Source organism: Dipodomys merriami, unplaced genomic scaffold (genome assembly GCF_024711535.1).
Source record: "Dipodomys merriami isolate MVZ:Mamm:240054 unplaced genomic scaffold, mDipMer1.0.p SCAF_17, whole genome shotgun sequence".
In the NCBI taxonomy this organism is placed as follows: domain Eukaryota; kingdom Metazoa; phylum Chordata; class Mammalia; order Rodentia; family Heteromyidae; genus Dipodomys; species Dipodomys merriami.
This window is the reverse complement of record NW_027203048.1, coordinates 7,474,509-7,497,347: the sequence shown is the minus strand read 5'-3', so window position 1 is coordinate 7,497,347 and position 22,839 is coordinate 7,474,509. Positions and strand designations below refer to the sequence as shown.

The 22,839-nt window shown below is 42.8% G+C and overlaps 2 protein-coding genes across 7 annotated transcripts in view; one reads left to right on the top strand and one right to left on the bottom strand.

Annotated features, from left to right (window-relative positions):
* Itsn2 (intersectin 2) overlaps positions 1 to 4,776 on the top strand; it is a 131,322-nt gene extending 126,546 nt beyond the window's left edge. For all 4 annotated transcript variants that reach the window (XM_070025124.1, XM_070025123.1, XM_070025122.1 and 1 more), the window contains 3 exons: positions 2,056 to 2,139; positions 2,851 to 3,024; positions 3,877 to 4,776. In XM_070025124.1, the coding sequence (XP_069881225.1) occupies positions 2,056 to 2,139; positions 2,851 to 3,024; positions 3,877 to 4,034 (416 nt within the window). In that variant the 3' untranslated portion in view covers positions 4,035 to 4,776. The remainder of the gene's footprint in view (positions 1 to 2,055; positions 2,140 to 2,850; positions 3,025 to 3,876) is intronic.
* Positions 4,777 to 7,041: 2,265 nt separating this feature from the next.
* On the bottom strand, positions 7,042 to 22,369 carry Fam228a (family with sequence similarity 228 member A). 3 transcript variants are annotated; one of them, XM_070025113.1, is made up of 8 exons: positions 22,318 to 22,369; positions 21,717 to 21,820; positions 18,846 to 18,914; positions 17,434 to 17,625; positions 15,206 to 15,293; positions 14,710 to 14,857; positions 11,440 to 11,575; positions 7,042 to 7,805 (listed from the first exon to the last, which is right to left on the bottom strand). In XM_070025113.1, the coding sequence occupies exons 2-8, from the start codon at positions 21,807 to 21,809 to the stop codon at positions 7,647 to 7,649; spliced, it is 885 nt and encodes a 294-aa protein (XP_069881214.1). In that variant the 5' UTR covers positions 21,810 to 21,820; positions 22,318 to 22,369; the 3' UTR covers positions 7,042 to 7,646. The 3 variants fall into 3 exon arrangements, with proteins under 3 accessions (XP_069881214.1, XP_069881213.1, XP_069881215.1); XM_070025112.1 differs by lacking the exon at positions 22,318 to 22,369 and adding an exon at positions 21,960 to 22,132; XM_070025114.1 differs by lacking the exons at positions 17,434 to 17,625; positions 22,318 to 22,369 and having other exon boundaries at positions 21,717 to 21,894.
* Positions 22,370 to 22,839: the final 470 nt, after the last annotated feature.

Genomic DNA, 22,839 nt, shown 5'->3' with positions numbered 1-22,839 from the left:
TGCATGCAAGGCAAGCGCTCTACCATTGAGCCACCTTCCCAGCCTCCTCCTTTCTATTCTGAAGAGCAGCCATCTACCAGCTCAGTGTAGCTCCAGTGAAGCCAGTCTGGGAGCCCCTGTAGCTCTGTGACCAGAACTGTCACCAGCCCCTACATTCTCCCCTACCCCACATGAACGCCAAGCCCCATGTTCACCACCCCATCTCAGTGGAGTCTCCCGCTGAGAATTGTGCTCTGAGGTACCCCTTCCCTCTCCCCTGTCCAGTCCTACTTAGACTTATGCAGCTCTTTATATATTCTTTTATTCAGGTTTCCTTTTTTTGCTTTATACTCCTGAAATGTATGTGCAAATTGGCTTTTGCTAATTGAAAGTTGTTTTAATGCTACCTTAAAAACTTGCTATTGAAAAGTCAACAACTCAATCACTTCCTAAAACATACGATCTCTTAATTGATCAAAGAGGAAAATCAAAGTTTTGCTTGCCATCTCTCTCTCTCTACATATGTGTGTGTGTGTATACGTGTGTAATTCTGAATTGCCCTTGTGTTTGTTTTATCGATAGTTTCTGTACATATAGGGACAGCCAAGGCTAGCCCACGCCTTCAAGGGCAAGTTCCAAGTAGAGGTGTGGGCATGGCTAGGGATGGGCTACTTCTCATGGAGAAAGCTTCACATGCCCAGAATTCACCAAGCGTCCTTTATGTTTATTTTAAATCCTTAGACTGCTTAATTAAGCTTCATGTTTACCAAGAGAATGTGAGGTGTGAGCCCACTAACTCACTTCTCTCCAGTTTAGAAGCAGTTTGAATACTTCCTTCAATATAATTAGACCCAAAGTAAGGCTGACTGCTAAGATGAAATATTTACTTACTTATAACTGGAATTTTGGTGAGACTTTGATATCTGATGTTCACTTTTTTTTTTTTTTTTTTTTGGGTCATGGGGCTTGAACTCTGGGCCTGGGCGCTGTCCCTCAGCTCTTCAGCTCAAGGCTAGCATTCTACCACTTGAGCCACAGCACCACTTCTGGTAATCTCAGCCTCCTGAGTAGCTAGGATTACAGGCGTGAGCCACTTGGTGACCATGCCATTTGAAGACACTTGAGTTGAGCACTCAGGAGGCTAAGGCATAAGGATCCGAAATTCAAGGCCAACCTAGGCTACAGAGGAAGACCCTGTCTTTAATAAACAACAAAGAAGTACAGTATATACATACATTAAAATGTTGTAATAGAGGACTGGTAATGTGACTTATTGGTAGAGTGATTGCTTAGCATGCATGAAGCCCTGGGCTCCATTCCTCAGTACCACATAAACAGAAAAAGCTGGAAGTGGCGCTGTGGCTCAAGTGGTTGAGTGCTAGCCTTGAGCAAAAGAAGCTCAGGGACAGTGCCCAGGCCCTGAGTTCAAGCCTCAGGACTGGCCAAAAAAAAAAAAAAAAAAAAAGTCATTATAAACATCTCTGTACATCAACTTAATAAAAAACTTAAAAAGAAAAAAATGTCATAATAAAACTCATTTTATAGTTAGCATATTTATGAAGCATTTAAAGGTGTTTATACAAGGATGAGTTAAACAGTCCATGGTACTGTATTGGCTCCTGTCTGGCAGAGGAGACAGATATTACACAGAATTTCAGCCCCCACAGGGTGTATAGGGTCCTCTTAAGTCAAGACTAGTGAATACTCAGAGGAGAGAATGGGGCTAGGAAATGGCTGAGATTGAAGAATGTGTAGGATGCCAACGGCAGAGATAGTGGACAAGACATTCCTAGCAGGTGACATGGCCCACAAAGAGGCATGGACAAGCCAGATGCTGAGCTATTGGATCCAATGAAGAGTCAACTGAGGCTCAGGTAGAATTCTGTGAGAACAGGAGTGTAGCTAGTGATAAAGCATGTTCTAACCAGCCCAAGGCCTTGGGTTCCATTTCTAGCATTCAAAAAAAAAAAAAAAAAGTATCAAGAAAGCTAGAATGTGACTGTCTACAGCTAGCATCTTCACCGTGCTGCCCACATTCTCAGAGAAGAAACTAATGCAAGTCATCATCTTTTGTAGCCCGCTCTCAGAAGACTTCAGGTATTGGGCGTCTTATGGTGCATGTTGTTGAAGCTACAGAATTAAAGGCCTGTAAACCAAATGGTAAGTGCTTCTTTCTATCAGTGATATGGCATTGCCCTGTTCTTTACTGGGTAACACTTTAGAACACTGAAGGATAGAATGCTATTTGTTTAGGTATTTAAGTATTTGTTTCTTATGGATTTGTTTGTTTATGGCAGTACTGGCCTCCAGCCCTAGAAAAATTTTTTAAAAACAGTATTTCTACTCCCGTTAAGATGGTTGTATGTACAGTAGAAGCTCATGCCTGTAATCCTAGCTACTCAAGAGTCTGAAATCTGCCAGCCCAGGCAGACAAATCCAAGAGATTCATGTTTCTAGTTGACCAGTAAAAAGCTAGAAAAGCTCAAGTGGTAAAGCACCAGCTTTGATTGAAAAAGCTAGGCAAGTTTAAGCCCTAGTACCAAGCACAAAAACAAACAAAAATGATGATTCTTTATTGGACCTGCTTGAGTGCTTCTGCATAGGCAAACAAAGTGCACTGCAAGGCACGTGCAGCTCGTGTGAGCAGCTCTCACATTAGAGCTTGCAGTCACTCCCAGGTGTACGATGCCATCAGTATTGGGAACACAAGTCATGTGGCTAGACCACAAGGCAGGTATGGCTCTCCAGGCAGTGGCTCCTGCTGCTGTGGTGAAGAGAAGCAACCTCACAATTCCTGCTTCAGCTTGACTATGGCCCAGGTAGTCACTCCCCTTGCCATGTTACATTTGTTTATGGCTTGTTTCTGTGTAGGAAAGAGCAATCCCTACTGTGAAATCAGCATGGGCTCCCAGAGCTACACCACCAGAACCCTCCAGGACACATTGAATCCCAAGTGGAATTTTAACTGCCAGTTCTTCATTAAGGATCTTTACCAAGATGTGCTATGTCTCACTATGTTTGACAGAGACCAGTTTTCTCCAGATGGTAAGTATCACTTGGATAGGAGGGCTCAGGGTGTTTGCAGTTTTCTGGAATCTAGAGTGTGGATCCAGAGTGCTCGGCTGTGTATAAATACCTCCTGCTACCTACGGGAAACAACACAGGCCTATGCCAGCAAATGGGTGTCCTTCCTCGGGGGTACAGGACACCTTTGACTCCAGTGATACCTGCATACATAAGTAAACACTGGTTATACTGGATGCCTGCAACATTCTCTGACTAGAGAGACTTGAATTTCAAATAGGCAGCTGCTTTCAGACATTCTTGTCATTGTATCTGTATCCACTGACAGTATCAGACATCTATATGACAAAAGTTACTTGCTTTGTGTTTGAAAGTTTTATGAGTCCTGTTTGTGGCAATTTTTAGATAGTTTTATAAAGAACAAAGACTTTTTAGTACTTGTGTCTCATACCTATAATCCTAGCTACTCAGGAGGCTGAGATCTGAGGATCTCAGTTCTGAAGCCAATGGAGCTGGAAAGTCTCTATGAGACTCTTATCTCCAGTTAACTACCAAAAAGGCCAGATGTGGAGCTGTGGCTCAAGTGTAGAGTTACTAGCCTTGACCAAAAAATGCTCAGGGACAGTGCCCATGCCCTAAGTTCAAGCCTCGTAACTGGTGAATACACACACACAGACACACACAGACACACACACACACACACACACACACACACACACACACACACACACACACACACACACACACACACACACACACACACACACACACACACACACACACACACACACACACACACACACACACACACACACACACACATACACACACACAGAGATAAAGACTTTCAACCCCAACATGATCTATTCACAGATTTCCTTGGTCGTACTGAAGTTCCAGTGGCAAAAATCCGAACAGAACAGGAAAGCAAAGGCCCTACAACCCGCCGACTGCTGCTGCATGAGGTCCCCACAGGAGAGGTCTGGGTCCGCTTTGACCTGCAACTATTTGAACAGAAAACTCTCCTGTAGGAAACTGGGGAGGACAGCACCAGGGGACCTGCCCACAAGACAGGGTCCGGACAGTTCGCCTCCTGGGGCTGAGGAGCATCACGCAGCTTCATCCATCACAAAGCCACATGCTGGGGCCTGCATTTCACTGCATACTAAATCGCTAAGCAATCTATGCAAACATTATCTTTCCTATGAATGAACCCACAGCACAGTGCCTTGTACTAGTGTTAACATGCTCAACTGTGTTAGATGCCAGCATTTCCATTTTCAGGGCTTTAAAAGTATTATGTGGAAATGAGGCATCAGACCACCAGATGTTACCACTTGGTGAATGTGTCCCCTGTGGAATGGTTTGGTGTCGCCAAACTGTTCCATACCATGTGACCTCTCTTAGGTCACAGTACTCAGGAGGTGAAGGTTTGGGATGAAATGCTGCGGCCATGGCTGCAAAGCCTGATACTGAAATAACGTCTACTTGTGCACTGAATAAGACAGAAACTTGATCATTTTATTTCTGATTAGATTTTATTATTCTCTGCTAAGACAATAGAGTTTGAAATATAGGGGGGAAAGCTTGATGTACTTTCAATACTGTGAACTCTAATAATGTGGAAAATATTTTTCAACTTTAATTTTCTGAAGTATAAATTATTTATGTAAATTTCTTATTTCTTGTTTCATAGGACATGCATCTTTAAGCTTTATCATTGCCAATATGTACAGAAAGAGAATAAAAATATAAGTTTATGAATGTAACCTCTTTTAAAGCTTGACTGATCTACTTTCTATAAGAAAAGTTCTGGGGGCTGAGAAGGTGGCTCAGTGGTAGAGCACTTGCCTTGCATGCATGAGGCCCTGGGTTCAATTCCTCAGCACCACATAAGCAGAAATAGCTGGAGTGGCACTGTGGCTCAAGTGGTAGAGTACTAGCCTTGAGCTGAAGAGCTGAGGGACAGCGCCTAGACCCAGAGTTCAGGACCCATGACCAACAACAACAACAAAAGAGTCTCACAGGGACTTTTCTGCCCAGGCTGACTTCAAACCTCAATCCTCAGATGTCAGCCTCCTGAGTAGCTAGGATTATAGGCATGAACCACCAGTGTCTGACAAGAAAAGCTTTGGAAAGGCAATTTCTGGGGTAACTTCAGAGGTGCATTATACTCATAAATTGCCATGTTGGGTTGCAACCCTTTTGTACAACCATCTAAAGATAATTTAGCCAGGCACAAGTAGCTAACACCTGTCATCCTAGCTACTCAGAGATTAAGATCTGAAGATCGAGGATTGAAGCCAGACTGGAGAAACAAATCCTTGAGCTCTTACCTCCAAAAGAACAACAAAATGACTCAAGTAGTAGAGTACCAGCCTTGAGCAAAAAAAGAGGCCTCAGTATCTGTACAAAAATTTTTTTAAGTAACTTCAGCTAAGTACTGATGGCTCCTGCCTGTAATCCTAGCTATGTGAGAGATTGAGATAGTAAAGACTGTAATTCAAGGTCAGCCCAGACAGAAAAGTTCAAGACACCCCTTTCTCAACTAAGAGAACCAAGAAGACTAACAGATTTCACCCAGGCATGCCTGTGGAAATATGACCCTGTCTTTAAAAAAAATAAAGTAAAAAATAAGGGCTGGAGGCATGGCTCATAGCTTACTTTCTTAATCGAAAACCAGAGTTCAAAACCCAAAACTGAAAAAGAAAACAAAAACATCGTTTCTTATCATGAAACCAAATTTCCTTTCTAATACAGTGGGGGAAATTTAAAAAAAAAAAGAAAGAAAAAGATGAAGGAGGGGCTGGGAAGGTGGCTCAGTGGTAGAGCGCTTGCCTTGCATGCATGAGGCCCTGGGTTCAATTCCGCTGCACCACATAAGCAGAAAAAAAAGTCGGAAGTAACACTGTGGCCCAAGTGGAGAGTGCCTTGAGCTGAAGAGCTGAGGGACAGCGCCCAGACCCAGAGCTCAGGCCCTATGACTGACAAAAAAAAAAAAAAGATGGAGAACTAAGGCTTGACTCTCCAGTATTACTCTGAGCCTTTGATGTTTGAAGTGTGGACATTCTGGGACTTGATCATTGGAGCTAGAATGAGTGTTAGCCGTGGGAGCTATGCCTGTCCCCTTTGAGTCCTGCTCTCCTGGGGAGTAAACTCCCGTGTAACTTCTAAGGAAAGGGTCATAGACAGGGGACTGTCCCGCAAATTGTCCTACCCTCCAGCTCACAGGCTCCATCTTTCCTGTGGTCCCTCTCCTGGCAGAGCCACGTCCATACCTGCCTAAGCTTCTTTGGCTTTTCAAATTTGAAATATGAAATTCATTTTGATTGTTAATAGAAGTACACTTTCTATGTTAATTTTCCAGATATATGAGTAAAACTGGAAAAGATCTGTCCTATGAAGGAGTCACCTGAGCTACAGGAGCCCTGATTTCTGAAGAGAAAGCTCTTCTTTCTCCAGGCAGCTGGAGGAACCAGAAGGATTGTATAGTGCAAGCACTGGGGGCTCTACCATAGCCCTCATTTCTGTTTAACCAATTACTGGGAAAAGAAGGGCTGGAAAATACAATTAGGTTCGATTTCTTTTACATCCATCATTCTAGAAATTGATCCATGGCACTGATTGGTCAAAACAGAGACAAAATAATTAAGAAATATTAATTTAAGGTATAGAAGAAACCAAAACAAACCGACATTTCGGTGACCTTCAGAAAAGGTTGGTGAGTGAGGCACAGCCTTGCTAAGAAATGCAAACTCTCAGCCATCTCTCGGGTGTTGGGAAATACGTTTTGTTGTGTCTGGAGGTAAGTGGGGACTGACATCAGAATGAGTAACCTCTGACTATCCAGTGTTCCAAGCCTGATGATGATTGGACAGGTTTCAAACTAGCTCTGAGGTTACTGTGACCATAGCTGCAGGCCAGCGCTCTCGGGGCGTGGATACTTTAATTCCCACTAGGATAAATGTTGTGTTGTGTCTCCATCTCTGGACAAAGTGAGGGTTCTTGGTCAGATTTAGAATACAAGAGCCTGCAGGATCTGAGTCAGACAACTTTAATGGCTACAGAAGATACATTATGTCAACAACACAACACACCCAACTCTCTCCCCCCACTGAAATACAAGCCTCATTTTCAGAGAGTGTAGGGGATACCCTAAGATGACTTAGATCCTACATCCATTGAGAAGGCAGACCTCACACAACTTGTGAAAACCTGGGATCCCCACCAAGCCCCTCAAGCTCCTAGGGGTGGGGATGGTATGGCAGAGGAGTAGATAACCCCACCTTCATAGGAGGGATCACGTGCTGAGCGTGTCTGAGTATTTGTGCCCTGGAGGCAGGGGTTTGATTGGCCTTGGAGCAGAAGGACACCGGCACTTTTAAGCGAGGAACTGGGCTGGTGGGTTGGCCTCACACCAGTCATTGAGACCCTCTGAGCATCAAATATTGGAAGATAACAATGCTACCTTGCTGTTAAAATATTTCAATGAACACAAAGTTCCTAGTTCATGACCAGAACTCAATAAACAGTAAGTGCTATTATTTGGATATTTCTTACAAGGTCTTTCCACTTGTGGAAAGAAAAACGAGGTTCTCAGTCTTTGGACACACACCCTGCCCTGTGAAGGCAAGGAAGCTCTATTACAAACGTCCTGACCTGACCATCTTGTGCACAGAGTCCAGGTACTTCCCCAGGACATCTGCAGTCATCACTCTTCTTTGCACAGGCAGTGCCTCCCGTTTGTGTTGGTCATCTCCCACTGCCCAGGAGCGAGGTCTCTCCTGTCGGTCCATTGAAACCTATTGGCAGAAAAGGGTGGCATGAGGTATGCTGCGGGGTGAGGAGGCTCACAGGGAGGGAGGACCCTTCTGGCCCTTAACCCACACCCGGCCTACCTATCCAAACTGCCACGCCCTCTCCCTCTTGCCTCACTCTCACACTCTGCCTGTATCTGAAGCTCTCACAGGAGGTTTTCAGAGGACTCTGGATCTTGGACTCCATCTACCTTTGTATAGTATGGCAGAGATGACTAGCTGTCTACAGAGTGCTTCCCTCCACCATGTATAAATCAGCCAGCTTCTTTCCCCAGCAACTTTGGACCCAGCCTTGGACCAGAACCTAGCCACAGACGACCAGAGGAGGAAACCCAGGCTCCCTCCAGTCCTGGCCACATATACCATGGCCCTGTTCAGTCCAGACCATTTCTCTTTTCCAGTTGCAGGAATGAGCTCATTGGAATCCAGGTGAAAAGATGACAAAAGCTCATGAGAGAGTTCTGAACGGGGACAGTTTGCTGTTCATCTGACCCACCTAATACTGGTGCTTGAACAAAAAATAAACTTGTACTGTGTTAAAAGCTCTGTATACTTTTTCAGCCTGATGGTGACAGCAGGGACTCTTCTCTGCCATAGCTGTAGAGTTTCCTTCTGTCACATTAAGATCTAAAACAAGGCTGGGAATATGGCTCAGTGGTAGAGTGCTTGCCTAGCATGCATGAAGTCCTGGGTTTAATTCCTCAGTACCACATAAACAGAAAACGCCAGAAGTGGCACTGTGGCTCAAGTGGTAGATTGCTAGCCTTAAGCATAGAGAGACTCAGGGACAGTGACTAGGCCTAGAACTGACCAAAAATATATATATATAAAACAAGTGTTTCTGCACAGCAAGGAAAACAAAAGTTGGGCATGATGGCACATGCCTATAATTCCAGCACTTAGGAGCTGAGGCTGGAGACTCTCGAGTTCCAGACCAGCCTATCTAAAAAAAAAAAAAAAAAAAAAAAAAAAAAAAAGCTGGCCAGGTGCTGGTGGCTCATGCGTGTAATCCTAACTACTCAGGAGTCTGAGATCTGAGGATTGAAGCTCAAAGTCAGCCCAGGCAGAGAAGTCCATGAGACTCTTATCTCCAATAAACCACTCAGGAAACCAGAAGTGGCGCTTTTGGTTCAAGGGGTAGAGTGCTAGCCTTGAGCTGAAGAGCTGAGGGACAGTGCCCAGGCCCAGAGTTCAAGCCTCACAACCGACAAAAAAAAAATTATGCTCAGAACTGCTGAGGATAGTACATAAGCCTACCATGTAATAATTCCTTTCAGAGAGACTAAGGAAAATAACAGGATTGAGTCAGAGTTGCATCACTAAATATTTAAGCAAGTTTTTAGCTGGAAAGAAGAAATGGCCAGGTTCCACAAGGCATGGTAGAAAAGAAGGGCCATGAAGTTGGAAAGAGGAGAAATGCACAGAGGCTGTATGTTCACAACAGGCCATGGACTCATTACCTAGCTGCACCTAAGCCTTCCCTTGGGTCCTGAGCTTCAGGTTTCAGGAGTCCCAGAAGGAGGGAAATAGACCAGGAGCTATCAGATGTGACCACCCAATTGTGAACTCTGGATTTGAAATCTATGCTGGGGGGAAAAAAGAAAGAAAGAAAAAAGAGCCAGATTACAGGTGGCTCACACCTGTAATCCTAGCTTCACAGGAGGCTGAGTTCTGAGGATTGAGGTTCAAAGCTAGCCCAGGCAGGAAAGGCCATGAGACTCTTATCTCCAGTTAACCACAGAAAACTGGAAGTGGTGCTGTGGCTCAAAGTAGTAGAGCACTAGCTTTGAGCAAAAGAGCTTAGGGACAGTGCCTAGGCCCTGAGTTCAAGCCCCGCAACTGGCAAAAGAAAAGAAAAGAAATCTGTGCTGGGGGAATTCTTGACCTCTTTTTTTGTATTTCGTTTTTTAAAAATCCCACTTCGCAAGGCCTTTTGTGGTTCGCCTGTATAATCCTAGCTACTCAGAGATCTGAGGATCATGGTTAGAAGCCAGTCTGAACAGAAAAGTCTGTGAGACTATCTCCAGTTAACTAGCAAATATGTCAGACTGGAGTTGTGGCTAGAGGTGTAGAACACTAGCCAGTGAATGAAAAAGCCAAATGAAAGTGAAAGGCCCAGACCAAAACAATTGGAGATGTGACTCATGTGGTTAAATACCTGCTTTGCAAGTATGAAGCCCTGATTTCAAACCCCAGTTCTGAAGAGATAGAGACAGAGTAAGACAGAGAGACATAGTGAAGAGGAAAGGGAGAGAGGAAGGGAGGGAGGGAATACAGAAGGGAGAAACAAAGGAAGGAGAGAAAGGAAGAAAGAGAAGAAAAGTTGCAACAAAAATTTTGGTCAAGTTTGAATGTAATAAGTGGTAAATGGTATTGCTGCACTATTCACAATAGCCAAGTTATGAAAAAAGCACAGATGTTTTACAGTGGATGAGTGGATCAAGAAAATGTGGTATATACACGATGGAATTTTGTTTATCCATTAGAAAAAATAATATTGTGTCAATTGCAGGAAAATGGATGGACCTAGAACAAATCATGTTAAGTGAAATAAGCCAGGCTCAAAGAGACAAACAGCACATGGCTTCTCTCATATGTGGAAGCTAGATCTAAAATGCAAATATGCATGATAACATATACAGGACTCAATGCATTTTACACACAAACTGACTAAAGGAGGGTATACTTAGGGGAAGAATCCAAACACATAACTCCTCTGAATCCCTAAATTACTGTTTATTAAAATGAACACCAGGAAGTGTGATGATGTTTTGGGAAGTGGACAAAGAGGGGATCACAGGAATGGAAGGAGGAAAGGTAAGCAAGCGTAGTCATTACATGCAATGTACATTATGTAAAACAGTGAACCATGTAACGAGGGTGGGGATGGGAGGAGTACAATAGGGAAGAATGAAGGACAGTGAGGCATGGTACTCATTACCTGACTTATGGAATTGCGACCCCTTTGTATAACTAAATAATAATAATAAATGTGGGGGCTGGGAAGGTGGCTCAGTGGTAGAGTGCTTGCCTTACATGCATGAGGCCCTGGGTTCGATTCCTCAGCACCACATAAGCAAAAAAGAAAAAAGCCGGAAGTGGCGCTGTGGCTCAAGTGGTAGAGTGCTAGCCTTGAGCTGAAGAGCTGAGGGACAGCGCCCAGGCCCAGAGTTCAAGCCCCACGACGGACAAAAAATAAAAACAAAAAAATGTGGTAAGTGATAGAAAAATGGCACCAAGTTAAAGGCTCAGGAAAAAGAGCTCAGGGGATCTTAGAGGGCAGATCTTCTCCGTCTGGTCTCTGCTTTCACCAAGTAAGGGCGGGTCAGCACCTGAAAGCAAGGTCCGGGGTCTCCCATGTGCTACATTTCTGTATCTTTTCCCACAGAGGCCTCCCTTCCCTAAGAGCATCCATGAGTGCAGCAGTAGCTGCCCCTCCGCCACCTCCTTTGCTCTCCTATATCCAGCCACTGCCTCCTCTGCCCAGTGAGCCCCTCTGTGAGCCGAGCAGGGGGAGGTGGGGAGAGGAGGGCGGGCTTTGTCAGAGCCACTACTTTGGCATTAATACTTGCTGTCCACCGGGTGTGGCAAAATTGCGCCTCCCCAGCTCTCAGCTCACCAGACCCTTCTTTTTAGCCTGTTTGTACTGCCTGTGGTTTGAGGAACAGAGCTGTTTTTCAAAAGCAGTCTGACTTAAGTTAGGTTTATTGTTGTCACCAGGTAGAGGAGTTTCTGCGAAGATGAGGTTTTCAGCACTGTGAAATAAACAAAATTATCTCAGGTCAACACAAAAATCAGAAAATTATCTTAATAAACTCAACACTTTATAACAAGGAAATGGCTAATTAGATATCACTGGTGACCCTTGGAAAAATGTCTCCTAAAAGTTCTTGAGTGAAAGCTTGGTCCCTAGAAGGGAAGGGATGAGTCCTAGAGTGGGGGCTCCGCAGGTCGCAGTGTGCCCTTGAAGGGACTCTCCAGACCCTTAGCTCTTCATTTCTCTCAGTGTTTCTAAGTTAAAGAAAGGATTAAGGCAAAATAAAGATATTGTAAAGCAAATAAAACTGAGAGATTCTCCATGAACAGGCACACATGGAAATTAAAAACAGTTTGTTTAATGTTTGTTACAAGCTGACACATTTATGAATGATATAAACAGGCCTACAAGTTGTTCTAGAAGAGAACAAAAAAGGGAGAATGATGGGTTGAAGGATTAGAAGACAAATACGATAAAATGTTGATGGCTGTTAGATGCCAATTCTTTCAACATTGACTACATATTCAGTATAATCCCAGTAAATCTCCATGTACTTGGGAATTTTTGTGTGCAGATATAGATATAGATATAGATATAGATATGTGTATATATGGAACTTGAACTTTCTATAGCTTAAAAAGGATTTGTTCTGGGCTGGGAAGGTGGCTCAGTGGTAGAGCACTTGCCTTGCATGCTCGAGGCCCTGGGTTCGATTCCTCAGCACCACATAAGAAAAAAGCCGGAAGTGGCGCTGTGGCTCAAGTGGTAGAGTGCTAGCCTTGAGCTGAAGAGCTGAGGGACAGCGCCCAGGCCCAGAGTTCAGGCCCCACGACCGGACCCAAAAAAAAAAAAAAGGATTTGTTCTATCTGGTATTAAAGTTGATTTTAAAACTATAGTAAATATAACAGACCATAATAGAGAATCCAGAAATTAAATAAGTGTGCTTATACTTCTGTTGTACCAAATTAAGACAATAGTGCAGAAAAAGATGGATTTTTTAGTCTACAATATGAAGAAATTAATATCATAAAGAAAAATTACACTGGACTCCATAAACAGTTAGATTAAATGTGAAAGCAAAACTGTAAAGGGTTTTTTTTTTGTTCTTTTTTTTTTTTTGATGGTCGTGGGGCTTGAACTCTGGGCTTGGGGCTATCCCTCAGCTCTTCAGCTCAAGGCGAGCACTCTACCTCTTGAGCTACAGCGCCCTTCCAGTTTTCTAGTGTTTTATTGGAGATAAGAGTCTCATGGACTTTCATGCCCTGGCTGGCTTAAAACAGTGATCCTCAGATCTCACCCTCCTGAATAGCTAGGATTACAGGCATGAGCCACTGGTGCCCGGTTTAAAATTGTAAAGTTTTTAAGAGGAGGTGATTTCAAGTAATGTATGAAAAGTACTAATTATAACAAGGAAAAAAGGTAAGCTTCATAATATCCATATTTAAAACATCTTCATTTGGTAGGCATAATGATGCATGCCTAAAGTCTCATCAGTCGACTGAGATAAGAGCATAATCTAATCCCAAAAGTTCAAAATCAGCCTGGATAATAAACAATACAACAAGACCTCATCTCAAATAGTAAATAAGTTTTTAAAAGGCATCATTAGGAAGAGTTAAAATACAAATCCACAAAATATGAAAAGATACAAGAAGCAGAACTGAAAAGGGGTCTATATCCAAAATATTAAAAAAAAAAAAAAAAAGCTTTACAAATCAGTGAGCAAGACAGACAACCAACAGATAAAAATGGCAAAAGTCTTAAACAGGTACTGTTCAACTGAGAAAACTCTATAAGCAATAAAGATATGAAAAGCACTCAGAGGTTGGAGGCGTGGTTCAAATAGTAAGGCTTGGCCTAGCAAACACAAGACACTTAGTTCAAACTCCAGTACCATCAAAAAAGGAGCTAGGCACCAGTGCTCATATCTTTAATCTTAGCTACTCAGGAGGCTGAGATCTGATGATCATGGTTCAAAGCCAGCCAGGGCAGGAAAAGTTCATGAGTCCCTTATCTCCAATAAACTACTTTTTAAAAACAAAGCCAGAAGTAGGGCTGTGGTTGAAGTGAGAGAGCAATAGCTTTGAGCAAAAGAAGCTTAGGGACAATGTCCAGCCCTGAGTTTAAGCCTCGGGACTAGCACTAAAAAAAAGAAAAGAAAAAGAAAAAAAATAAGGAAATGAAGAAAGGGAAGAAAGGAGGGATGGAGAAAAGAACTCACTATTGGTAATCAGGAAATGATCTCAGCCATGAGCTTTACTCAAATTAGAAAATCCAACCATGTCAACAGTCAAAGAGAATGTGAAAAATGTGAACAGTACTTCTCATCCATTATGATGGGGTCATAAGCTGAAATAGCTTAACAGTTTAACAATATCTTATGACTCAGAAAGGCTCACTCTTAGATATACACCCTAAGAAATATGGATTGAGGGAATCAAAATACTTGCATTGGACTATTTATAATAACCCAAATAAGACAATAATTCAAACATCCACCAATAGTGGTGGCTCACAGCTGTAATCCTAGCTACTCAGGAGGCTGAGGTCTGAGGATCACAGTTCGAAAACAGCCTGGGCAGAAAAGTCCATGAGACTGTTATCGCCAATTAACCAAGAAAATGCTGAAAGTGAGGTATGGCTCAACATGGTAGGGTGCCAGTAAAAAAAAAAACAGCAAGTGTATGAAGCCCTGAATTCAAGCCGCAGTACAGATGGATTTCACAATATGTAAATGTCTTGTCCAAAAATCAGTCGCAAAAGAGAAAATGCTTTAATATTTCATTTATATGAAACTCAAAACTAGCTGAGATTTACCTGACTTTTGTAACTGTAAAAAAAAAACAACTAGGTGAGATTAATAATATTGTTTAAGGATTTAAAAACAACAACAAGGAAATGGAGGGAAAGTAAGCAGGTAAAGACAGCTTTGAAGCAGGAAGAGGTGATGAGTGGTCCTATCACAGGACTGGCTTGAAGTTTGTTAAGGTGTTTATACTACTCTCTACATTTATTCCCCAATTCTCTAAACCACCAAAAGAAAAGGTGTGACTAGTTGCAAGCTCTGCCTTAGGAAAACACTAACCCACAAGTTCAGCAAGCATTGGCATATCAGTTTAGTTACTATGTACCTGTACATTCCACCATTTTTATTCTTCATGGGTTTTTCAGAAGCTTCTTCCCATGCTACCGGGACCACACTGCGTGGAGTGAAAATGTACTGGGACAATTTGGCTTTCTCCGGGTCTTTAAGTTTTTTTTTGGTGCAGTGTCTTTTTTCTATCGGAAAATGAAAAATGTAAATCAGCACTTTTAAAGACCAGTTGCTCTTGGGGAAAAAATCATTTGACACTTAACAGTCTCTAAAAATGAAGCCTGGGGGAAGGGGGAGGGCTGGGAAGGTGGCTCAGTGGTAGAGCACTTGCCTTGCATGCATGAGGCCCTGGGTTCAATTCCTCAGCACCACATAAGCAAAAAGAAAAAAGCCGGAAGTGGCACTGTGGCTCAAGTGGTAGAGCGCTAGCCTTGAGCTGAAGAGCTGAGGGACAGCGCCCAGGCCCAGAGTTCACGCCCCATGACCGGATCCAAACAAAAAAAAAAAAAATGAAGCCTGGGATCACAAAGCACCTGTCCTATCTTGGGCATGAAGTCTCTTCTTGTCATCCAACTCTTGCCGCCTTTGAACCTGAGCATCATCCAATGCAGGGGTTGTACTCTGCAAGAAAATTGAGACTTTTTCAGGCTGCCGGTGCAGTTTATATTTAAATCTGCCAGGCACTAGTGACTCACACCTGTAATCCTAGCTTCTCAGGAGGCTGAGATCTGAGGATCAAAATTCGGAGGCATCCTGGACAGAAAAGTCCACCAGTCTCTTATCGCCAATTAACCAGAAAAAAAAAAAAAGCCAAGAATGGAGGTATGGCTCAAAAGCCAGCCTTGAGCAAAAAAGTACAAGACCTAAGTTCAAGTCCAAGTACTGGCACACTAAATAAATAAACAAATAGTTTAAATCTGTCCTAAACATCCAAATGTGGCCTTACCATGCACCAAAGCTCACAGAGGACCAAGACTGGGGAATCCTGTCCGCACAGAGAGCAGTGGGAAAGCAGCAGCACCTGGCTCCATGTACATACTTCACTGAGTGGAAAGAGCTAAACAGAGCAGGGCAAAGGAGACCCGCCCATATAGAAAAGACAAGGCTCTGTTTAGAGTGTTACAGAATCATTCTATGAATCAGTATTTGTTGGGCCACTAAGTGCTACATTAAGGCCTCAGCCTGTCACCAAAATTCCTCATTCTAGAACAGACAAGTCACTCACAATGACAATTTAGCTGTGCATGGAGCCAGCTCAGGGTCTTTAGAAGCACAGGGAAATGCTCCTAGCCTAACCTAAGAGGAAGGAGGTATGTTGAGGCTGCTACTCATTGCTCTTTTAGGGCTGTGGGACAGGCAGGGCCAAGAACATCAGTGAGTTTGGGTCAAGAAGTGGGACTATACAAAGGCCATTTTATTTACTTGTTTGATGCCCATACCAGGGTTTCAACTCAGGGCCTTGAGCCCTAACTTGGCTTTTTCACTCACAGCTAAAGCTCTTGAACCATGCTTTGCTTCTGGCCTTTTGCTGGTTAATAAGAGATAAGAGCCTCCCAGTTTTGTCTGCCCAACCTGGCTTTATACCATAATTCTCAGATATCAGCTTTCTGAGTAGGTAGGCTTACAGGTGTGAGACAGTATACCTAGGGAAAGGCTATTTTTAAGTGGTGTTTTGTTGGTTTTTCTCTCTCCTTCTGGTTATAAGCCTTCCACACAGGGACTATCTCCTGCTCCTTCACTTTTCCACAGTGCTTAAAGATTGTATACTTAGATTTCAAAAGCATAGGGATACCATCTTGAGCTCTGCCTCTTAGGGTGTTTAGGAATTAGTATTTAATAATACCTATTCAGAAATTTTGCTCAAAAATACACTTAAATGTTCTATTATTCCAGCCAAACTACTCTAGAAAATAGGTGGGAGAGTCAGGGTAGGGTTCCAAAATACAAAAAAAGCAAAAATCTTGAGTCTGTAGTATACATCTTTGATTTGGTACTACAATAACATGCTTATATTGGATAAGACATTCCTGACATCAAAGGTTTTCAAAATAAGACTGCAAAATATTTTTTGATGAAGCCAAACTGAAGGACAAAACTGTTGGTCCCTGCTGAGCACCACTGGCTCACACCTAAAATTCTAACTACTCAGGAGACTGAGATCTGAGGATTGTAGTTCAAAGCCAGACTGGGCAGGAAAGTCTGTGAAACTCTTATCACCAATTAACCACCAAAAATCTGGAAGTAGAACGATGGCTCAAGTAGTAGTGTATTAACCCTCAGCACAAAAGTTCAGACCCTGAGTTCAAGCCCTGGGACTGGCATACACACACACACACAGGCACACACACACACACACACACACACACAAGTTGATCCTTGTACCTATAGATTTGCTGATGTGACAATCATATCTCCCATTCCCCCTTGACTAATTCCTACCACAGAAATTAGTCACACAGACTCTTTTCCTGATCCTGCTCAGAGTCAGGACTTGCCATATGACCTCGTCCTGGCCAATGAGCCCTATGTGAAAGTCCCCTGAGGATGCTTTTTGCTTCCTCATCAGAGGAATAGGGAAAGAAGAGAGCCTTAGCACTATTCCCTACCCCCACTTCCTCCTGCCTTGAATGCAGACCTAATACCTAAAGATGCAAACACCTCAGGTAAGTGTGAAAATGACAAGTAGACTGAAAATACTAGAGATAGTGAGAGAGAAAAGAAAAAAAACTGGTATACTTTATTGAAAAATACAACTCAGTACCGTTTTGTTGCCGTGCTCTAAGAAATATCCATATTTCTCTTGTTTTATTTTCTTTGATTTTTTGCATGAAAGTACTTTTTTCATTACTTTCTGCTGAAGAGGCTCTGCAACTTGTTTGACCCATTTTTTATGTAATAACTCCTTTTTTCTTTCCTTAAAAATATCCACATGCTGAAAATACATATCCAATTTCTAATGAAGTGATAGGAAAAGAAAAAATGATTAAGAAAACGTTCTACTTATTGTCATTTGCATAACAATGGGTAAACACTTGTTCCCACTTCTAAGTTCTCAGCCAAATTCAAGCTGTGACATCCTAGTACAAGATACTGGAGAACAGAACACACTTTAGGAAGAAAACCTGAAAGCACAGAACAAGAAGTCGTGAAAAGTTTACATATACTGTGCCTCCTATTAAACTCATAAGGCAGGTTAAGCCTTTCTTAACTCACCGAACTATTGCTTCTTCTTAGAGATTCCAAAGCATTCCCTGGTCATCTAGCCTTCATCAGCAAAGTTGGTGACTTGATTTGATACCTCTCTCTAACTTATAAAAGGAGGCTAATCTCACCTAGCACTTCGATGTTCAAATGAGAAAATATATGTGCACTTGCTTTAGATATTGCAAATCATAATACAAATGTCAAAGCAGTCATATAACACCAAATTCTGATCACTCTCATTGAAATTAACTACTGATAAACATCTTAATTCTATAGCTCATATTAGTCACTAATTCATTTCTAGTGGTTACACATAGTCCCACTACAAGATAGGGACATAGAAGGAAGGGGCAAATTTTAGTAGGAAAGAATTTTCTATTTAGTACCAAGACAGAGGGTGAGCAGTTAAAACAACCCAGATCCCTAAGGACAGATTCAAGCAAGACTTTGGTGTAGCATGAACAACTGAGAGGAGTGTCATCATCCTATAAAATCAGCCTCTGTAACATAGTGTTTGATTTGGCTATCTAGTGTCTCCTCAGTGCTTATATATTGAAGCTTTGTGTACCTAGCTAATGGAGCTATTGGGAGGTGGTGGAAATTTTAGGAAGAAAGACTGGAAGCAAGCTTGGTTGTTGAAAGCCTGCCTGCCCTTTAAGGAGATGTGGGGAGACAGGCCTTTCCTCCCCTTCCTAGCTGCCATGAGGTGAGTAGCTTTGCTCCGCCACACATTTCCTGCTCTACTATGCTCCCTCACTACAGGCCCAAAGCAATCAGACCAGTGACCATGGACTGAAACCCCTAACACTGTGAGCCAAAAACAAACCTTCCTCCTCTGAAGCTGCTTATCTTGCATGCCTGTCATAACCACACAAAGCTGACTAGCTCACCTGGCAACATCGAGTCTCTCCATGCTGCTCTACATACTTCCTGCTCCCCCAGGACACAAGTACAACACACAGCTCTTACCTTCACAACATAATTTTCTCTAAATAATATTGCATGCACAGCTCCATCAATGTCTTCTCTAGCTAATACCTATTATAGAAATGAGTGTTAGAAACAAACCAAAATGACAAGTCCCAGTGTAATATATCAATAGCATTAGTGAAAATCTAAAGTCTGTATGTCCAAGTATAGGTTATGACTTTTGTTTTGTGCCAGTACTGAGGCTTCAAATCAGGGCTTCATGCTCTTGTTTTAACTTTTTCACTCAAGGCTGTAGCCCTACCACTTGCGCCACATCCCCACTTCTGAATTTTTACTAGAGATTTGTCTATTGGGGCTAGTTTCAAGGCTGGTTTCTCAGATCTCAGCCTCCTGAGTAACTAGAATTACAGAAACTTGAGCCCAGTAAGTTTGTGACTTTATAGAAAAGTTCAAACACCATTCTCCAGGAACCAATCACCCAGGTTCAACAACTAGCAACTCCTCCTCATCTCATCTAATTCCCGACTCACTTTCTGTCCTCCACTCAGAATAATTTGAAACAAATCCTTGACATCATATCATTAAACCATATTTTTTTAATTACCAAGAAGTTTACAATTAACAGGATCCCACATGAATTAAATATTTGGTAGGCATATTTTAAAGGGTCCTTGAAGCTTTCTGCCTTCTGTCAGTCTCTTCCTAAATCAAAACCACAGAAAGTCCAATTTAACACAAACTGGTCAATCTCTGACCTAGTTAGTTGTATTTCATAGCCTCTTAGAGATATTGTCTCATACCTAAGGGCCTTCCATTGTGAATCTGAGGGGAAATGATTCACTAAATCCTCCCTGTAGCACTTCTTTAGTTGGATTGCTATAAACTGAGTTCTAGATGTTATTCTTAAATGACTAAAGAAGAAGGAATGAAAAGTTAATTAAAAGCAGCATTTGGCAGCATATGTCTATAATCTCAGCTATTCAGAAAACAGGAGTAAAAGATCCCTGGATTGAGGCCAAACTGGGCAAAGTTAATGGCAGACCCTATCTCTAAAACAAACTAAAAGCAAAATATTAGAGACTGGTTTATGTGGAAATCACAAACTTCTAAATTCAATCCCTAACACTACCCTCTCCCTGCCAAAACAAAAACAGTATCTGGGAGGAATATGCTATTCCTAAAACAATTATCTCTAGTGAAAAACTCAGACAGAGTCTTAGAATTTTATTATTTACTCTGTGACTTTTTTTCTGTTCTGTCACATTGAATGTATCAAAACCAACTAAACCCCAAATTCAAATAGCAGATCTGTTAGCAAATCAAAACTGAGTTGTATTTTTACCCATAATTTAATAGTCTCACATAAAATCTAAAATGATATTCAAATAGTTTCTTGGGTCTTCTCCAAAGTAAACTTCTTTAAAATGTAAACTTAATTTTATGCTTATTTTAAGACAACAACTGCAAAAGTAACCACTAAACATGTTTCCTTGATAGTACAGTATAAATGTAGAACCAATCACTATTTATTTGGAGGAGTCAAAATGTACATGTTGACAATTATCTTGGATGGTCACTTTTTTTCAGTTATTCTAGCGAGATTATGAGTACATTTTATATAAATAGATATATATGTAGTATTGACCATGTTTCTTTTTCTTTTTTTTTTTTTTTTGTCGGTCGTGGGGCTTGAACTCTGGGCCTGGGCGCTGTCCCTCAGCTCTTCAGCTCAAGGCGAGCGCTCTACCACTTGAGCTACAGCGCCACTTCCGGTTTTCTGGTGGTTTATTGGAGATAGGAGTCTCACGGTCTCTCCTGCCCGGGCTGGCTTTGAACCGCGATCCTCAGATCTCAGCCTCCTGAGTAGCTAGGATTACAGGCTTGAGCCACCAGCACCGGGCCAATTCTTCCATCTTTTTTTTTTTTTTTTTGGTCCGGTCATGGGGCCTGAACTCTGGGCCTGGGCACTGTCCCTCAGCTCTTCAGCTCAAGGCTAGCGCTCTACCACTTGAGCCACAGCGCCACTTCCAGCTTTTTTCTTTTTGCTTATGTGGTGCTGAGGAATCGAACCCAGGGCCTCATGCATGCAAGGCAAGCACTCTACCACTGAGCCACCTTCCCAGCCCCGTATTGACCATGTTTCAAGTTTTCTAATAAGCTTTTGTTGTTTTATATACATATATATGATACGTTAATGATTTGTAGCAGCACTTCTGAAATGTACAGCTTTCTGTACATACATATATAAAATCTATCCTTAGTCCCAAGCACAGCCAAAGAAATAAAATAATCCCTGTGCAGTAATGTGGAGGCCAACCTGAGTTATATAGTGAGACCCTGTCTCAGAAATAAAAGGCGGAGGAGGGGGAATTTCCATGAACTTCAAAACAACAAAATTTTTTATTTTATTTTTGTGCTGGTCCTATGGTGTGAACTCAGGGCCTGGGTGCTGTCCCTGAGACTTTGTGCTCAAGTCTAGTGTTCTACACTTGAGCCACAGACCCACTTTTGGGTCTTTTGGAAGTTAATTGGAGAGAGGAGTCTCACAGACTATCTTCCCTGGGCTGGCTTTGAAGCATGATCCTCTCATCTCAGCCTCTTGGGTAGCTAGGACTACAAGCATGAGCCACCAGCCCCAGCCAATAAAACTTTCCTATGAGCAAATCAATACCAGCCCCTGTCTGCAAGTCTTAGCCTGACTCCTGCAAGGCGACCTCCTGCATTACAGGTTGTCCTGTCCCGTTCATGCCCAGTCCCTCAGGTTAGCAACACATACCACCCGCCAAATTTCATGGGGACCATTCTCACCCAATGAATTCTCTTGTGTGTTTCAGTTCTGGGAATACACGTGTGATAGTGCCTAATTAGATCCCACAGCAGAATGGCGTCCCCCAAAGTCCCCATCGTTACCTCCACTGAAGAAACCCACTGAGGCTCTGGCCAGTCCTTCAGTTTTTCTGGACTGAAATGTTCGATACAGTTGGAAGCTCTCGTGGCAGCCATAGATGGAAGCCCTGAGGAGGAAGAGATAGAATGAGGGGACGTAGTGGGCTGCAGCCCAGCGGGCCCGGGGCTCGCAGTGCGGCTTGGGTCCTGGCTCGCTCCTTGCTGGACTCGGTGAGTCAATTACAGAAGTTCCCCAAAGGGACCGACCCGCATCCTGCGATGTCAAAGCAGGTCGTTCCCGCGGGGGCCCACCAGCCGCAGGGTGTCACCCCAGTGGGGCCCCTGCCACCTGCCCACGGTGCCCCCCCCTCGCTGCTACCCCGGAGCTAAGGGCTGGGTGGTCAGCAGTGAGCCCAGCAGAGGAGGTGGCGAAAATTCCACCAAAGGGAAACCCGGACTAGTGGAGACCTACCTAATCCAAGCCAGGGATAAAAAGCGGTTGGAGCCCAGCCCTCTTCTCTGCCCCTCCCCACGCCACCACGCCCCCCTCAGCTGGGCGGCCAGGTACCGTACCCCACTGCCATGCAGGCCTCTGTTTACTTGTCTATTTGAATACACGCTTTACCGTGTATTGGAAGATTGGGGGCGGCGGCTTAAGCAATGTGTTTTAGTGCAGTCGCCACTTTCCCTTTTCCTCCTCTTCTCATGGGGGCCTCATCCCACAGACAGACGGCGTTTGCATTCTGATTGAAAGGAACTGATGGAAAATTTTAAAAAAAATTCTGGACAATAAGGAAAATCTAAAAGACTGCCCGAGTGCAATGTCAAGGAATTATTACTATTATACGGTTTAGTAACAGTTTGTGTTAGTTTTACAAAGGAGGCATATTCTGAAATAGTCTTGGATAAAATCATTTATCTGAAAAAGTTTGTTCAGAGCAGGTGGAAGATGAGGACTGGGAAGGATGATGGATTAAACAAGATTGTCATCTGAAACAGAAAGCAAGTCTGGGACACAGGAGCCAAGATTCAGAGATAAATATTGCATCAGTGAGTACTTTCCCTGCTTTAATCTTTACAGTCCTCCCTGAGATGTAAAATATAGTAAAAGTGAAGTCACTCCCTCCAATCATAAATTTTTATTGCC